At 45.5% G+C, this 17602-nt stretch overlaps 7 protein-coding genes across 7 annotated transcripts; 3 read left to right on the top strand and 4 right to left on the bottom strand.

Annotated features, from left to right (window-relative positions):
- The first annotated feature begins 278 nt into the window (after positions 1 to 278).
- Positions 279 to 2357, top strand: GGI43DRAFT_70935 (alcohol acetyltransferase domain-containing protein). The gene is made up of 2 exons (XM_083210189.1): positions 279 to 612; positions 668 to 2357. The coding sequence occupies exons 1-2, from the start codon at positions 542 to 544 to the stop codon at positions 2220 to 2222; spliced, it is 1626 nt and encodes a 541-aa protein (XP_083059826.1). The 5' UTR covers positions 279 to 541; the 3' UTR covers positions 2223 to 2357.
- On the bottom strand, positions 2357 to 6236 carry GGI43DRAFT_427995 (class I adenylate-forming enzyme family protein; the record flags this gene model as incomplete). The annotated part of the gene is made up of 3 exons (XM_083208900.1): positions 2357 to 2681; positions 2745 to 4663; positions 4719 to 6236. 3 exons carry the CDS (start codon positions 6234 to 6236, stop codon positions 2492 to 2494), a joined length of 3627 nt encoding a protein of 1208 aa, XP_083059825.1. The 3' UTR covers positions 2357 to 2491.
- A 2222-nt stretch (positions 6237 to 8458) lies between these two features.
- Positions 8459 to 10079, top strand: GGI43DRAFT_423388 (cytochrome P450; the record flags this gene model as incomplete). The annotated part of the gene is made up of 3 exons (XM_083208235.1): positions 8459 to 9554; positions 9610 to 9873; positions 9925 to 10079. 3 exons carry the CDS (start codon positions 8459 to 8461, stop codon positions 10077 to 10079), a joined length of 1515 nt encoding a protein of 504 aa, XP_083059824.1.
- A 39-nt stretch (positions 10080 to 10118) lies between these two features.
- GGI43DRAFT_70917 (Zn(II)2Cys6 transcription factor) lies at positions 10119 to 12254 on the bottom strand. The gene has a single exon (XM_083210188.1). The coding sequence runs from the start codon at positions 12014 to 12016 to the stop codon at positions 10250 to 10252; it is 1767 nt and encodes a 588-aa protein (XP_083059823.1). The 5' UTR covers positions 12017 to 12254; the 3' UTR covers positions 10119 to 10249.
- Positions 12255 to 12693: 439 nt separating this feature from the next.
- Positions 12694 to 14079, top strand: GGI43DRAFT_384541 (MCT family MFS transporter; the record flags this gene model as incomplete). Its single annotated transcript, XM_083203536.1, has 2 exons — positions 12694 to 12866; positions 12951 to 14079. 2 exons carry the CDS (start codon positions 12694 to 12696, stop codon positions 14077 to 14079), a joined length of 1302 nt encoding a protein of 433 aa, XP_083059822.1.
- Positions 14080 to 14397: 318 nt separating this feature from the next.
- Positions 14398 to 14893, bottom strand: GGI43DRAFT_423385 (GFA family protein; the record flags this gene model as incomplete). The annotated part of the gene is made up of 3 exons (XM_083208234.1): positions 14398 to 14531; positions 14574 to 14742; positions 14822 to 14893. 3 exons carry the CDS (start codon positions 14891 to 14893, stop codon positions 14398 to 14400), a joined length of 375 nt encoding a protein of 124 aa, XP_083059821.1.
- Positions 14894 to 15444: 551 nt separating this feature from the next.
- GGI43DRAFT_423384 (uncharacterized protein) lies at positions 15445 to 16524 on the bottom strand (the record flags this gene model as incomplete). The annotated part of the gene is made up of 2 exons (XM_083208233.1): positions 15445 to 16361; positions 16440 to 16524. 2 exons carry the CDS (start codon positions 16522 to 16524, stop codon positions 15445 to 15447), a joined length of 1002 nt encoding a protein of 333 aa, XP_083059820.1.
- Positions 16525 to 17602: the final 1078 nt, after the last annotated feature.

Here is a 17602-nt window from a genome sequence, read left to right as displayed (position 1 = left end):
ACTGGATGACCTGTCACTTATACCAACTACAGGAATATTGTCAAGCTCTTAAGCACACCTGCCGCGGAAAGGGTATAAGCTGAGTCATAAATAAAGAAAAGTAATTAGAGAATTAATTATATATAACAGCAACTTGCAGCAATATAATGTACCTTTTATATTTCGACTTATGGCTTCTCCAGAATTAACGAGATGATTGAATGCAATCCCCCAGATTTGCTTATGCTAATTAAGCATAACCACTAAGGAGTAAGGTGGGGGCAATGATGGACATAGCCGCGTAAGCCATGCGGTGAACGTAAATAGGTATGTGAATCCAACTCATCACTAGTACCAGCATTGCACTCCTCAAGTGGACTGATCACGATCTGATCCCCGGGTTGCCCGCTTCTTCCCATAAGTTACGAGATGATGCCGCCTGACTGATTCTTTCGAGTTGTCATAGATACTGCCGTACCACGATTTGTCAACTGGTGAACAATGCAGGTCAAAGTTCTGTAATGATATGCTCTTGTAACGTCCAAAGCTAAACTCTCTCAAAATGGAGAGTGAACCGAAATCGCATGATGCCACTAATATGGCCGCAAATGTTATTCGTCCATTAGGGCATCTGTACGTTTCCATCTCCTACTACCAGCTTAGGCCCTAACCTTTTCGCTTATAATAGAGAGAGTTTCCAGTCGGCCCTGTATTTGCTTGGCTTATATCGTAGTACCATCGTTACGTGCCGCTATAATATCCCAGGCGAATTTGTGGATGAGAGCGCGCAGGAACAGCTCAGGGACAAGATAGAGCAAGCAATAGCCGCAGCTGTCCTCCAGCATCCTTTTCTCCAGGTTGGCATTATCGATGAAGACTCAAAGGGCCCTCGCTGGGTCCAGCTTGAAACTATTAATCTCGCGCACCATATCCAATGGCAACTACAGATAGAAGGCTCGGAGGAGGAATACCAGTCTTTATATAACAGTAATCTCAGAGAGCAACTCGACACCAAGTTCTCGAACCCTCGGACTCGACCAGCCTGGAGGATAGTAGTGCTCAGATCGAAAGGAAAACCGTCCCACCTCGACTTAATGTTTGTCTGGAACCATTCCATTGCAGACGGCATGAGCGGCAAGATTTTCCAAGAGACTTTGTTAGGCCATCTGAATCATCCTGCATCCGTGACCGAGAGACCGCTGTTACAAAATCACATACTTCGCCTGACTGCAACGGCGGAGCGTCTTCCTCCACCAATGGACAAGCTGGCTAACTTTCCCGTCTCGCTGGCCTTTGCCGCTGCTACCGCATGGGAAGAGCTGAAACCATCCTTTCTCGCCGGCGACTCTACAAAGGCAACCTGGGCGCCAATTCGCTCCGAACCGTACGAAACGACGCAGCGTGTTATTTCGCTTGACAACAGCACACTGCAGAATATTCTCTCCTCATGCCGTCAGAATAAGACATCTTTCACAGGCCTTTTGCATGCAGCCGTCCTAATTTCCCTGGCAGTACAGCTTATGGAGAAGGAGGCGCCTGCCTTCGCAAGTATCACGGCGCTCAACTTGAGGCGGCATATACCTTCAACTTCCGCGAGTCGCTTAGAATTTGACATTGATCAGACTATTGGAAACTTTGTATCTCGACAGGTACATAAGTTCGACAAGACTTTCGTGAGGAAGATTCGCGATCTGGCTGCAAAATGTCGCGAGTCTACTACACCTTCGGAAAGGAATGGTGAGCCAAATCTACAAGAACTTGCCGGAACGGAGGCATTGAGGGATGTTTTATGGGTAGTAGCTGCTCGGGTCCGTGGCGAGATTCAGGAGCGTTTGGATTTAGGATTGAAAAACGATATTGTCGGTTTAATGGGGTTGGTGAGAGATTGGCGATCACAGATGAAACAGGAGCTCAAAAAGCCGAGAGCAGTGGCCTGGAATGTGACAAACCTGGGGGTGATGGATGGAAAGCTTGGGGGAACAGAGATAGTACAGGCGCAAGATGCGAACAACGACAACATGCCAAATGGTGTCTCAGACCCCAAAGGTTGGTCTGTTTCGCGAGCAGTCTTCTCGTTGAGCGCGGATGTCACAGAGGCTTTCATTCATATTAGTCCTATGGCTGTGAAGGGTGGCGACCTCACTATTGAGGTCAGTTGGCAACGAGGGCTCATTGACGATACCATCTGCGAGCGGCTCACCGATGGAGTGCGAGAATGGTTGAGATCCATAGGTCAAGCATAGCCACAACGTACAGATCACACTGCACCCGCCGAAGGCTAGTCTTATTTGATATGTCTTTTGATTCAATCCTGTTTCTGGCTTGGTGATGATAGTCTGATAAGAAATCGAGAGAGGGATCCTGATCGCCGCCTCAATGCAAAGACGGGAGTTGCTAAACTGCAAGAGTCTAAACTTATAACTACTAGCGATTACTTACAAAATCCTTATTCTAACTGACAATCCTCCTTCAAAGAAAACTGAAAGAAAGAAATATTATTACGAAGCTCTGTTTAATACGTAGAAGTAAAAACCTCTCCTACATTTCGTTGCCAGTTCTTCTCATCAGCAAGCTTTCTCATCACGTCTGCCAGATTGTCACAATATTCGTCTACTTCTTCCGCATTCAACTGCGCCGTGTCCCATGAGGCAATGAAAAAGAGATTCTCTTGGTCAACCATGAAGGCACTCCAAAAGAGTCCACTGGCATCCGGTCGTTAGTTCATTAATCCATATTGAGGCACGATATTTGGTTGGTGAACTTACCAATCTGGCCAGTCATATTTGGCTACTGGCTCGAGAGTGTCAAAATCACTGCGGAAGCCTCGAGATGCTGCAACCCCCATGCTCACATCCCACACAAAGGATTGTCGGAACGACGCATTCGTTGCTACCTCGCCTTCTTCTCGAAGCTCCTGTACAATCTTTTCCCACGGTGCATGTTCATGGTGGTGGATATCTGCTTGCTCAAGAACCATGCGCTGAACAAAGTCCTCTACAGTCTCTTCACGATTCACTTCAAACATATTCAGAATCCATTCGACTGTAGGACCATCTATGCTCATTGCTGGTTGAAGAGCATTTGCTATCCAGTCAGGTATAAATGGCCATGAACGAGCACTCTCCCACGAATTGAATAGCGCAACCGATGATTTTGTCTGAATAACATTGAATAACGCCAAGGCACATTTCGTGAACAGCATTGGTTCCAGATTGTATGAGCTGCGCATTTTAGACAAGCCTGGTAAGAGGGTGATCCTGCTCCGACGTGGAAATCGGAACTCCTCAGCGCTCGCCTGCCATTCTCCTTTCCATATACGATCTCTAGAATTTTGGCGCTCAGAAAAGTAGAATGAGTCTTGATCACCGGCAATCATCATTCCTGGAGCACGTTGCTTAGGCCATATTGCGTTTTTGTAACGAGAAATGCCTCGCAGCCGCTGAACGTGGAATGAGATTGCTTGTTGAGCCGGTAGGCTCTCTTGATACCCTGTAAACAAATCTGTGAAAAGTCGATAAGGTGTTTGTGTGGGAATTGCCGTATTACAATTATGTATGAGTCGGTCGATGTCTCGATGCCAAGAGAGGAGTGTCAAGGCATCAATTATGGAATGATTGTACGTCAGGCATAGGAGGTATCGACCCGTCTCTTTTACTTTTATGATGGTTGCATTAAACATAAACATCGGAGAGTGGTTATCTGTAGAGTTGTTTTCGTAAAGGCCTTTGGCTTCTTTTTCTGTTTCTGCAGTGACTTCGTGTACCAGTTTTTGAAAGAGGTTGTGACTATGGCGTACGACAATATGATAGAGTAGCCCTTGAGCGCCCAAGAGGATCGTTCGCAAGAGAGGTCTATTCGCCAGCCATTTGAATAGTCCATCGTAAATATGAGAAATGGTTGCATTATGAACTCGAAAGACAACCCGTGTGCAGTATGACTGTGGTCTTTGGCCGACGGCTGCCCGATACATAGAATTTCTTATCGGAATGATGTCTTCAACGTCGGACCTATCCAGGTCGAACCTCTCAATTTGATCCCGGGCAGCGGCAAAAGTATCAATAGTCTCGATTTTGGAGACTAAATGTTGGTTAAAGCTGTAGCCTTGCTCCCTCCTAGAGAGGGCTCTGCGGTCATCATTTTGTAACACGATTTTCTGTTCCATTCCAACTCTTACTCTTGGTGATGAATCTCTGGTAACTAGCAGCTTAGCTTGAGTTTCGATTGTATTGCATCTACTTAAATCCTGGAGATAAAGACGCTTTCCGTATGTTCGAAGAACGGTATCGCAGTATCGAAGCAGTGTGATGCTGTCAGCTAAGCAGAAAATATCATCTGTCTTATTGGGTCGAACCCCCATCAGCTGTTCCCATATCTCTCCCAAGCGTTCTTCTAATATCGCTACTTCTTCATCTTGATGTTCCATCTCTGAGATTTGAGTTCTCCCAACGAGCCGTTGTTTTATCACGATATCAGCCAGCATAATTCTTTTAGGCTTTCCAATAGAAGTTGTTGGGATACTCTCAAGGCCCAATTCTTCAAACGTGTATACGGCATCAAGCGCATACTGAGGGCCTAAGAGTCTTGCTTTCTCCATTACTTTTACTTTAGATACCTTTGAAGATAGTCTGACAATAGCAATAGGGATCTGACCAGCAACGTCATCTGGCACTCCTACAACAATCGCCTATGCATCTCATTAGCCGTTGCCACCTCAAGAGGTTAAGTATAAAATCACCTACTTGCTGAAGACCTGGAATTTCGGATAAGGTAGATTCGATTTTCCAGGGATTAATATTCTCGCCTCCCCGAATTATCAAATCGTTGAACCGCCCAAGGATATAAACAACCCCGTTTCTATCAACCATAGCTTGATCTCCTGTCTTTAGCCACCTTCCTGAATTATCGTTGTAGAATTTTTCTTCATCATCTTCAACATCACCAAAATAGTCATGTATTACCGAGGAGCCGGATATATGGAGTTCTCCAACCTCCATTCGAGAGAGAATCTCTTGACTACCATGACGACAAACTCGAACTGCAGCTCCAGCAAGGACTTTGCCAACCCCTGGATGGTATCCATCCACAAGCATCTCATCTTGGCGTGACCAACTTATGATCGGTGCTCCTTCACTCATTCCATACGCCTGGATAGCATCTCGTGAACCGAGTCCCTCTTTGCATAGACGCATATGTTCTGGCCCAATAATTGTCCCTGAAATAGAGACGATAGACAGATTTAGATCCTCGGGACTCGGAAAGGAACTGTGAGACAGCAGAGCCTTGACCAGAGTTGGAGTGGCTGACATGACAGTGCACTTTTCTTCAACCAAGGCCCTCAACGTAGCGTCAATGTGAAAAGTCTTGGCCGCGAATACGACTGTGCCGCCGTGCCGCCACGCACGAAGCGCGTTGTTGATGGCAAAGATATGGCACACAGGGGTATGGACCAGCCAGCGGTCGACGAACGATGAGTCGACATTGGGATCGTAATTGTAAGTCTGCGACACCAGGTTGCGGTTTGTGTGAGGGCATCCCTTGGGCTGCCCGGTGGTTCCACTCGTGAAGACAATAAGGGCGGGAGTATCCCCGTCACTCCCGCGCATTCCGTTGGCTCGGGGCGGTCCTTGATCGTCATCTGTGTCACCAGGCCACTGATCCCCCTGAAATGAGAAATCCCGAGTCAGGAGGTCGTCGAGGCCCATCCAGCCATCAACCGTGCCACTCCTCCCACAATGGATACGGAGGACCATGTTCGGGAGGCTGACGTTTTTCTTGGTCAGGTGCGCCGCCGTGTCTGCATCCTGGACCACTAGTACCCGTGGTGTGGTTGACTCCAGCATATAAGCAAAGTCATCTGTCGCACGAGCATCGATGGGGATAAATGTGGCTCTGTTCTTGGCGCAGGCCCAGAAGAAGAGGCCCCATTCTGCGCAGTTCCATAGAACCGCGGCGACGTGCATGCCAGCACCAACTCCCAGATTCTCCAGAATGTCGGCCAGATGCTCAGCTCTGCCCCGGAGGTTTCCATACGACAATCTGAGACATTCTGATTGCGCGATCGGATTGGAATCTTCCAATGATTGGTTGGCATCTGCAGGCTGCCAGAGAGATACTATTGCTTCTCTGTTAGGATGAGTAGAGGCTGTTGCTGAGAGGATATCCCAGAGTTGTTGATCGAGATCTAAGAGGGGTTCGCCGTGGATCTCCGCAATGGCTGTGTCAGAAGTGGATGTGGATTCGTTTTCATGAGAAGCCATCTTGAATTCGTTTGCCTGAGAGTTAAATTATAAGGTATCAGATAGTGTTATTGTAGGTAAAGATAACAACGTCTTGATGTCGAAGTTGATGGATCAACAAGATATAATTTAGTTGCTAATGGCAAAAGACGATGTGATAAAGAGCCAAGATATTGCGAGCATTTTGAGTCCTCCAGAATGCTTACTCTTTCACCCCTTATGTTCTAATCTTCTGTTTTGAAGCAACTCCTAAGTACTCATCCTATCAGATAACTCTCTGTAACGATCGTGGACAAAACAGTTTCATGCTCTTCATTAGCTTGGGAATCTAACGCACATTTGATCCACCTTGCAGATGTTGGTTGAGACATACTGCACCTTTGTAATACAAGACCCGGCATCTCTCCTATGATTTGCCCAGAAAAGCGCCACTCGCCCTGGCAGCGAACCGAATAGAATCTTTATATGAGGTAACACCACAATGCCAAGTACCGGCAAGTAGCGTATGCATTTCTAAGACAGGTGATCCAATACGGCGTAGAAGTATGGCTGAATGTTGACGGCAAATCGGAAAGGGGGGATGGCGGTAGTTGGATGTTCCCGTGGCTGACTTGTACGAGGCGAAAATAAATAAGCTCTTCAAGGCATGAAATTGTTGGTCCGAAGTTGCACACATCTTGAATGTCTGAGACTCTCTGCATCCAGGAAAAAAGTCTAGATGGTACTGGCATACTCTGTTTCTCGCAGGCAAAGTCGACGTTCGCTTGGTATCCAATCTATTTTCACTTGATTTAACTTCAACCAGGATCTACCATGTTGATGACAGGTAGCTGGAGGGGCGATTTCAGGTCATTAGCGAAGATTCGCTGATAAGTAGGGGTAATACAAGCAGTGAGGAGTGTTTATCCGATACATGACATGAGCGTAACGTAGCAATTAAACAGAAGACAATACAGAAGGGAAGGATAAGCACTGCCTCATCCTTGTCTCGATTAATGCCGTTTGAATTCTAATTTGTTTGAAATAGATACTTTGTATTCAATTCTTGGATCAAGTCTATCTTGATGATATTTAAAGAAATGTTCCAGCCAAATTTTTCCGTTTCGCTCTGTGCAGTGATAGAAGTATGTTTAGTAGGAGGTACTCTGACAAATGTTTTAAGAACCAATATATTGTGCTTTCGGCCTGTGAATACGACATGTACTATGTCATTGGGAAACGCAACTCTGATCCAACTTTTTCTAAGTCGTGTCTCGAGTGGTTGCATCTCGTAATATCTTCACGTCACTCACACGAGGAGAAACAGAGCTCATTGGCTCCACGCTTTCTGCGGCTAACCACTTCGGCGCGGTAATTCCCGGGACAAAGGAGTTGCTTATGCCGGATATCTGCTTTCCTCCACGCATGTCGGCGCGCAAGACCACTGTCGGATCGGCGTTGAGCTATCTGAGCAGCACGATCCTGTACGGTTGCGAGACATACAGCTGTCAGGATCTCAGCCTCCCAGTTTTACATGCTATAAGTAGGAAGTGGATATGAGGGCTGTGTGTGACTGCATGGTGCGGAGAAGACCAGTGGTAAAGGTGATATGTTTTCCACCAAGGGCTGGCCGAATTTGGATCTAGAGGGGTGCTGTCGAATCTTCATTAAATGATAGATCATAAATGTGTCAAAGCGTTTCTTCTCTGTCATAAGATTCTATTATTATAATCCTTGATTCGATAGAAGCCAATAAATGGCCTTCTACGCGTCAACAAAGGCTTTCCATACATACCTAGCTGCTGCGCCCAAAAGTTTCACAGCAGAAGACAGGAACACGAGGAGGAAACTATTGATATTATTCGGTCCTATGTACGCAATGTATTTACCTATATATGCTGGTGAAACACACCTTTCCTGAAAGCGCTGTGACGTATGTGAAAGGGCATAGAGCTAGCCCCCTTTCCCGAAATCTTGCGTCCGTAGTTAGCTGCCAGGACCCATGTGCTCCCGGGATTCTGCACATGCTCCCATGACTTTATTTCTTAGGAAAGTGTGTATACTATATGGTAAAGTACCTTCTGTATGTGCCGCTCTGAGTCGAGTATCAAGGTGGCACCCAGGTTTGAAGGATGGAAACGCTCCACGGAGAGATGGATCTAAAGAGGGAATCGTGATATTTCAACTCAGCACACCAAGACGCGCCGTCAGGACAGTTGATACTACTTAATTCTGAATTTTTTTCTTATAGAGACTTTTTTACCATGTCTTCTGTCCATGATACTCAGTATTTAATACTTTGTCTTTTCTCCCTTTTTGTCACATACGTTTTTCAATATATATGCCATCAAATCCACCGGCGTCAAGTTTCGCGATCAAAAGGCTGCAAAGATGCTCAATTTAGGGCCCCAGTCAAAGACCGCTTTATTGGATTTGACTTCATTTATGATTGCCTCTTCACAAAATCTATCGACAAGTACCTCGATTACACCTATAAGACGTTTCAACAACTGGGATCGACCTATGTATGCCAAAGATGGACATGGGAGGCCACCTATACATGCGACAGCCGAAATATTAAGCACATCCTAGCTTCTGGCTTCGATGAATTCAAGCTTCCCCGTCTTCGGGTCAATGCTATGGTGGGACTTCTGGGAAGCGGTATCTTTACCTTGAACGGGCACTCGTGGTCACATGCTCGAGCAGTCTTGAGACCCTGCTTTGCGAAGCAAAACAAGGAAGATATGGTCAGCATGCTTGAAACCCATTTCCAGGCTCTGCTTAGAAGGACCCCCCTTGATGGGGCCACAGTTGATTTACAACCGCTCTTCTTTTGGCTTACTATGGATTTTGCGACAAATTTCCTCATGGGCCACTCGACGCATGTGCTTGATCGTGCGTCTAGCCACGCCAAAGAAAAACAGTTTGTGGACGACTACTTAACATGCTCTACAGAGATTGTCAGGAAGATGCAGCTCGGTCCACTTCAAATGTTTTCATTCAATTTTGCGGCAATGAGAGCACGAACCCGCGTGTTCCAATACATCGATGACTTCATCAACACATCTTTCGATAGAGTGCGAAAGGATGACGAGGCTACAAACTCTGGATTTAATGTTCTCCATGGCCTAGCAGCCATGACATCAGATCGGAAGCAGCTGAGAGACCAGATTCTTCACATACTAGTTGCAAGTCGAGATACAACCGCTTGCCTGCTGAGCAACTTGTTTTTCGTTCTGTCTAAGAAGGCGCACATATATGAAAAGCTGAGGCGCGAAGTTCTTTCAGTTGCAGGTGTAGAACCGGCGACAAGCAATCAGCTGAATAGTATGGAGTATTTGAAATGGTGTGTTCAAGAATGTAAGTTAGGGGCACTCAATTCATCATCGATATCATTTAGCTAACTTCATCAAAGCCTTGCGACTTCATCCTGTAATCCCAACCAATGCTCGAGAGGCCTCGAAAGACGCGATTCTACCATATGGCGGCGGTAAAGACGGCAAATCGCCACTTCTTATCAAAAAAGGAAACCTTGTCATGTACAATATCTATGCTATGCATCGAGATACCCAAGTATTTGGACCTGATCCCGAAGAATTCGTCCCAGAGAGGTGGAATGGTTTGAGACCAGGCTGGGGCTACCTACCATTTAACGGCGGACCACGAATTTGCATCGGCCGTGAGTATGTCAAGCCTTTGTAAATTTATGGGTATTGACATGTCAAGACAGAAAAGTTTGCTCTCTTGGAAACTCATTACTTAGTATCAAGAATGGTACAGACGTTCGAAACGATAAAAACGAGTGACAATACAGAATGGGTCGAACTTTACGCTCTTGCAACAACCTGCAAAGATGGAGTTAACGTCAGTCTAAAAAGAGCATAATTTGCGCTAATATCTATTTTACGGGATTAAAGTATGGTGTTTAGGTGTTTGATCTTTGGTATACAGGATTTCTCTTGAAAGGCTATAAATATACTAATATCTATTGATACAAATATACTAAAGATATCTATTTAATAAAATTAGTGTAGAATGTTATAGTGTCTTGAATATTATCCAAGGCTAAAGGTCCATCGCCGAGCCCGTAGGATCTCTAACCAATCTGTTTGAATCCTATTCTGCAATCTTTCTTTCCATACAACTCGAAGTACTTCTTCTACAGAGACTATATTCATCATCTTGCTGGCCTCCCTGATGCTTTTGAGCTTTGCTGCACACAGTGCCATGTCCGCCTCAGAGTTCAATTCAGCACCAGCCAAAAATAGAACTGGAGTCAAAACAGAGATCACCGCACTAGTCGGGGTTATCCTGGAAACAGTACCCATAATCTGTGATGCTATATGTGGTAAACAATAAGATCGGCTGGGATATCGCCGATAGAGCAGGATTAGCGCGGCAAGACGATGACATTCAGCAAGTGCGATCAAATTTAGACGGGTATTGAGGTCTAAAGTCAATGCCATTTCGTTATCGTACTGCCAGTTTGAAAGGTCAGCTTCAAGTTTGAGAAACTCAGGTGCGTCCATGTCAATGAGCTGCGAATCTCGATTGGGCAGACCTCGTAGCCGAGTAATGATGCTAAACAAATCCCTGGACAAACCAAGGAGGCAGTCAACGCCTTGAGAGATGTTTTCGCTCTGAAGAAACTCTGAAGGAGAAACAGGTGTTGTTACAATCCCTGGGCTCAATAGATCTTGAGTTTGTGGTGCCGAGAGAGTTGCAGCACAGTCTCTGAAAGGACCGCTTCTATTCGACAGATTTGTTCGCGTGTCTGTGTCTAACACATCCTCCATGATGAGAGCCATTACATCATGATATAAAAAGTGTCTGTGAACGCAATCTATTTCCCACGCACTCCACGTTTTCGCTGCCGTTGTTGTGTAGGTTTGAAGCAATTGCCGTACACAATTGACCCGTTGCATCCATCTTAAACTTCGACCTCCTGTTTGGGTCTCCAACCCGATCAATAGTAAGAGGACTACAATGACTTCAAGCTTGAATTCTTCCGACTCTGAGCGTTCGGGTCGCTCTGTATGTTCTGCAATGAAATCACGCGCTCGCAGCTGGCGCTGGATTGCCACTGAGTTGAGCTCTCGAGACTTCTCTGGGTGACGTACTGACTTTGCAAGATGAGCTGCAGCACAAGCGATGATGGCATCCTTGACCCCGGTGCAATGGAAAGCCATAGGAATGTACAGGGACGTGAAGAAATTCGATGACGACTGGACGACGGTCACTTGAGGGATGAAGGTATGTATGTAGTAAGTTAACAAGTGGCGCTCGAGAGAAGCTTCAGTGGAGTTGGACTGACGCCCAGACATAGCTTCGGCGGCCAAACTCTTTGGAACACTTCCATGCGCGGTCGTCGATGCTGTAGGATATGCATCTGTAGCAAAACTAACATCGACATAGTTGATCCGAGAATTGAATAATTCCAAATTATAAGGGGCTGCAGTCGCCGTATCCCGATTTCTTAGAGATCTTGCTCCACTGCTGGAACCTGAAATCTGAAGCTTGTCTGGCCAACGACATTCTGCATTGAGACGAGTACAAGTGCGACAAACAGGATGATGAGCGTCGCAACGCTTCCGACGAGCACGGCAGGTAAGGCAGCCTTGACGGCTTCGCGGAGCATAGCGTCTCTGTCGTTGCAGAATCACGTCTTGCTCTGGAGTGTGAGCGCTGGCATCGAGGGCTGGAGCTAGATGAGCCACGGGCGAGGTGGTGTTTTCTGGGGTGTGCAGGAATGCATCGCATTCAGACTGCAGATTGAACCCCCCTTCAATGTCAAACAGGTTGTAGAGATCGGAGGTCTCCATGTCTATTGATTTGAGAGATCTTGAAGATTAACTCTCTACAAGACTGTCTGAATCCTCGCAGTAAGCTGGACATGAAGGGAAGAGGACATAAGCAAGAGCAGAGCGTCTTTCGACGTCTTGGGCGTTTATGGCGTTTACGGCGCGGTGCTAATAAGACTTGGCACTGTGAAGTATGGTCCCGCCGAAGATCGTCTTCGATTTTAGCAGACACGGTAGATGAGCTTAGAAGGTTAGTGACATGGGATATGCGAACAAATTAGAGAGTTCTCGTTTGATTCTTGCAGATTATATGAATAAAGCCATCAGCGTAATAGCATCCGCTATTCGTACAAAGGGTGCATTTCCATGGTGTCCATGGATCAGATATTTCGAAGCACTAACATTTGATGGAATCGCAATAAGGGCGCCAAATTGACATGAGTACATGTAAACTGGGCCGCTCTACACGCGGCTGCCGCCGTACTCGATTCGAAAGATGTATGCGGAGTGCAAGGAAGTTATGTTTACGTCAGGCAGTCACAAGGTTACATCAAATATATTCTCAGGCTCACCCCAACTCGACGGCTCTATAGAGAATGGCCATCCTGTTCACTTGTCACATATGAACACGAGGACCTTAAGATACTCTCACCAAAACAATACAAGCCCATCCCCGTCCTCGTTAAAATCGACCCAGAATGAGTGAAGCCCGCTCCGGCTGCAAAGAGAGCCTTTGTTTTGCTGGTACAAATGAAGATGAAACAGCAATACCCCAGAACGAAAGATATGATAATATGAAGCAAGACTTCGATACCGGTGTCAAGGCTTGGCTGCAAGTGCTCGGTTCTTTTTTCCTCTGGTTCAACTCATGGTATGAGTGCATCCTATTTTCTATTTTCCCACCCGACGTTTGGGCCATAAAATCACAAGCTTTAACTCACAGTTTTACGTCTAGGGGAATAATTAACACCTTTGGAGTGTTCGAAACGTACTATGAGCAACGCATTCTATCACATGTATCGCCATCATCGATTGCTTGGATTGGGTCGGTTCAGTCAGCCCTGCTCATGGTTGTTGGTGTGATTAGTGGCCCGCTCTTTGATGCAGGACATTTCTATGCACTTTTGCCCAGTGGCACTTTTCTTATTGTTCTTGGCATGATGATGACGAGCCTCTCAACAAAATATTATCAGATCATGCTGGCACAGGGTATCTGTGTTGGGATTGGAGCCGGCTTCTTGTTCATCCCAGCAGTTGCGCTCCTATCGCAATATTTTCATAAGAGACGAGCTCTTGCAAATGGCATTGCTGCATCAGGTAGCAGCATTGGTGGAGTCTTATTCCCCATCATGTTTCGCCAACTTGAAGTAAAGATTGGGTTCCCCTGGGCGACTCGCACCGTTGCCTTTCTTTCTCTCGCAACGTGTGCTATTTCTATCGGTGTAATGCGACAGCGTTTCAAACCACAGGAGAAAAGAGCGCTGCTGCAGCTTTCTGCATTCAGAGAAACTCAATACTCGCTCTTTTGCTTGGCTTGCTTCCTGGGCTTCCTAGGCTTTTACAATTTTCTAGTTTACGTGCAGCCTTTTGCGATTGATGCTGGAATTGCGAATGCTAACCTTGGCTTCTATCTCGTTGCCATCTTGAATGCTGCGTCAACATTTGGCCGGTTCGGCCCAAATTTTGTTGCGGATTACACAGGATCGCTTAATATTCTCTTTCCAGCATTGACTACTACGGCTATTTTAGCATATTGTTGGGTTGCGGTATATAGTACATCGGGAATTATCACGCTTTCTGCGTTATACGGATTCTTTTCGGGAGGGTTCGTGTCCTTGATACCGGTGGCCATGATGGAGATCACTCAGGACCTCCGCAAGCTTGGGACCCGGCTGGGTATGTGCTTTGCACTCGAGTCTGTTGGGTTACTAATTGGCACTCCAATCGGCGGGACCATAATCAATCGTACTGGGTCGTATCTTGGTGTGCAGCTCTTTTGCGCCTCGTGTCTTGCTGCCTGTGCCGTAATTCTACTCAGTATTCGGTTGTTGCGGAGTGGGCCGACGCTTATGTATAAGACATAATATTTAAGCCCTGAAGGTATTTCATGTAGTGATATTATATAAAACAGAAGTTGTTAATAGATATTTATAATTATCGTATCCATAAAAGTAATATTAGGATAGAAAAGAACTGGTGTGCTTTTGGAAGATTGTCCAACGGCAAATGTTGTCAGAGTTGATCGAAGTTTGCAACGGCAATACCAATACAAACCACAACGCGATCAATTGAGAATAATATTATATTGTAACTACAATTCTTATGCGATTGTTCATGGGTATTCATTGTATATCATAGGCTCTCTACGAATACATGAACAAATAACCCGTTATGATATACGATCATTCTGCAACTCTTTGACTCACTCCGGCTATAGGTTGCACCCACTCTACTCTCGAGCGCATAAATACCTCTATATCGAATACCGCGGTTGATATAATCTCACTGCTGTCATCCAAGGTTCTAGCTTTGACTACTTTATTAAGCTTATATTTAGCAGACTCACGCTATAACATACTACCGCAATTGCCACAAAAGTAGCTATTGATAACGTGACCAGAATCAGCAACTTTACTGAAGACTTTTGGCGTACCAAGAGTTACCTGGAATGCTGCCTCGTGGATATGAAAGTTAACGCTATAGTTGCTGCCACTAATCTTGCGGCAATCACTGCAGTGACAGAGAACCTGCGATTAAAGGAATCTTACGTTAGCCACTTTTGGTGCTTTGGCCGTCTAAAGGATAAAATAAAAAATATTCTCTGACTTTCACTATCGGCTCTGCGCTACATATATAGCGAATGTTGCAACAGAGGCAGCCACCGTTGTAGGAAGGCATCTTTCCACCCATTAGACGTAGCTGGGTGTATGAGAAGTATGAGATAACTCCTTTATTGGAAAGCTGGGCACGAATAGTGTAGAGGTAATACGGAATTCGATGTCTCTTATATACATTCAGACCAGTCTCCTGATGAATCTACTTTATCAGTATACACATAAATGATCGTATTGTGCGTTGTTTTTATACATGCTTACCGCTCAAGAGATCTGGTATATATAGTCCTTGGCTGGAATTAGATTGCTTTGGTTCTGGCCAGCGAGGAGCTGTTTGAATTAGGGAATGTATTGTAAAGTTTAGAGACCCAGACTAGGTAATTAAAGGTGGCAGTTACTAGATGAGCCAATCTGAATAATGGGACATAGGAGTTATCAGCGTATAGGGCGTGTAAGGCGTGTATAAGGAGCACGTCCCAGTCTACACTCACCAAGAGCACCTCACTGCCACGGGAGCTGATTCCGAAATTGATTACCATGAAATGAGGCAAGTATACGCTTTAGTTCCATTGTATCATTATCTCATAATATTGTAACTTCATATTCTCATTTGCATCAAACTCGTTGCGTTCCCTCCCGGAATCCCTCTCCAATCTTCTCGTAGAAGATGTCATCCCGAACACGGACAACCACAGGGAATTCCATATCACCGGGACCAGAGACGATGCGAGCAGGAGGCATCTTGATCCAGTCAATCTTTGTCTTGTTGAGGCAGCCCAACCTTCGATCCACCCAGACCGTACCAGGCCGCCACTCTGCCTTGTAATTGGCCCTCCATTTCATCTGGACGGACCACATCCCGTTGGCCAGCTTCGTAAAGTGCTTGGCCTCGAAACCGTTCGTGAACAGCTTGCCCTGATTGAATCCCTTGCGGGTGAATAAAACCGCCGCGTTCCAGACCATGTTGTCTTGCGCCATGTTTATGAGCACGAAGTGCTTTTCTATCAACTCTGCGGCGTCATTTAGCTGGTCGAGCCTTCGATCGCACTCTTGGTTTAGCTCTTCCAAAGCGGCATCATCTTCGTTGTATGACTTTCGGGCCGACTTGATCTTCTTGAGCCGAGAGGAGATTGACTTGCGTTCCATGGCCTCTTGTCGTTCCTTTAGCTCTCTTAGCTGTAGGATTTCTTTAACACCAGTGTTGAATTCGTCGAGGGTGAATCTGGCCAGGAAACGATAAAGCTGTATGTACTCCTCCAAGTCATCCATGATGCGGTGCCCATAAGTACCCGTGGTACCCTTCAGAGCTGTGAGTACGATCTTGGTGCGAAGCTGGTGAAGTATGACGAGGCCTTTCGGTAAGGCCTCGTCTAGGGTTTTGACTGAACCCATTTGATCCAAGGTCGGGGTTGTGAGTTTCTCGATCTCGTTGAGTCTCATAAAGCCCCTGACCCTTGTGTTGACACAGTCCCGGCCATCCTTCGTCGTAAGGTGGCAGGGCTTGCAGCTGGTGAGGTAAGGGCATGTAAGTTCTATTCGTCCCAGTTAGTCCAATTGATGACAAAGAACAAAAGCATAGCGGTAGAACTAGTGTGAAATTGAGGACATACCTTCACCCTTGTGTTTCTCCTTTATTTCCCCAAGATAGTAGCCTACCGTGGGTGATGGCTTGGCGCGGTGCACTTGATGAGGCATCTTTGCTGAGTCGAGGTAAAGTAAATGGTAAGAGCTGAGGGAGTTATTTGTGGTAAACCAACAAAGATAAAGTTCTGAGCTCTTAATTGGCAAGATGGGTGTATGTTGGAGAGTAAACAAAACAAAACAAAGCAGGAGAGGTGGAAGCGCGTTCTTTATAAGCGCGGTGGGATGGCCTGTGATTGTAAACAGACTGATAGAGTGTTATTTACAATTGCCGTTGCCATGGGCTCAATATAATTAGAAAACTTAATGATGAAAAATGGGACTGCTTCTATAAAACTCTCTGAATTTCTTTGAGATTTGTTTCGTGGCGCTTTAGTCTCAAGTTCACAGTCGATGCAGAGGAGACTTCGGCATATGGTTCAGCTATATCTTTACGCTATTAAATATGGCGAATTAAAAAGAATGTGGAAACCTGATACTAAATCAAATATATTTTCGCCAGTAGATTCAAAGTTCATCTTGGCAGCACTCCGCCCTGGTAGTTATACACGTAATTATTCGTTCGTGGTGGTAACATCGCTTGCTCAGAGAGTTGATCGAATCATGAGTGTAATTATTGGACTAAATGCTGGGTATATCAGATTACCAAAGCAAACTCTAAGAAATACACCAAGTTTATACCTTACGATAGACTATCGTTGAACTTATTCTCTGCCACATCATATATTCAGAGAGAAAGTTCTGAGATACGCTCTACTAAAACTTTCTGGATTATCGTTTTTTTATTCCTAAAAAGAAAACTTTGATATGAAAGTAAAATTTTTAATTTAGGAAACTATAGATATCGGTGGACGGACTCTTAGTCAAAGTATGGTCTTTCTCAGGTCACGCGCAAGAAGAGTTCGCTACGTAGATGATAAGCCACAAAAGTAAGAAATTGAAATGCTGATATGGCATTCGGACGGATACTAAATAGAAGAGGAGGAGCAAAAAAGATCGAGCCGTGATTTGGCGAGTCGAGCTTGATGAGAAATTTACTGGGCCATTTCTACGATTGACGTGATATCGCGAAGGCTCTAGCGTATGGAAAGCTTGTAATTTGCTTAGTATGGCATTAAAAAGACCCCAAATG

This window comes from Trichoderma evansii (assembly GCF_050947405.1).
Source record: "Trichoderma evansii strain SZMC 28006 chromosome Unknown GGI43scaffold_12, whole genome shotgun sequence".
NCBI lineage: Eukaryota > Fungi > Ascomycota > Sordariomycetes > Hypocreales > Hypocreaceae > Trichoderma > Trichoderma evansii.
This window is presented reverse-complemented; position numbering and strand designations above follow the sequence as displayed.

Bases quoted from the DNA above. Each gene is read 5' to 3' on its own strand.
- GGI43DRAFT_70935 (XM_083210189.1), top strand. From the start codon at position 542: ATGGAGAGTGAACCGAAATCGCATGATGCCACTAATATGGCCGCAAAT. The intron at 613-667 runs GTACGTTTCCAT...CGCTTATAATAG, and splicing joins ATTCGTCCATTAGGGCATCT to AGAGAGTTTCCAGTCGGCCC.
- GGI43DRAFT_70917 (XM_083210188.1), bottom strand. From the start codon at position 12,016: ATGGAGACCTCCGATCTCTACAACCTGTTTGACATTGAAGGGGGGTTC.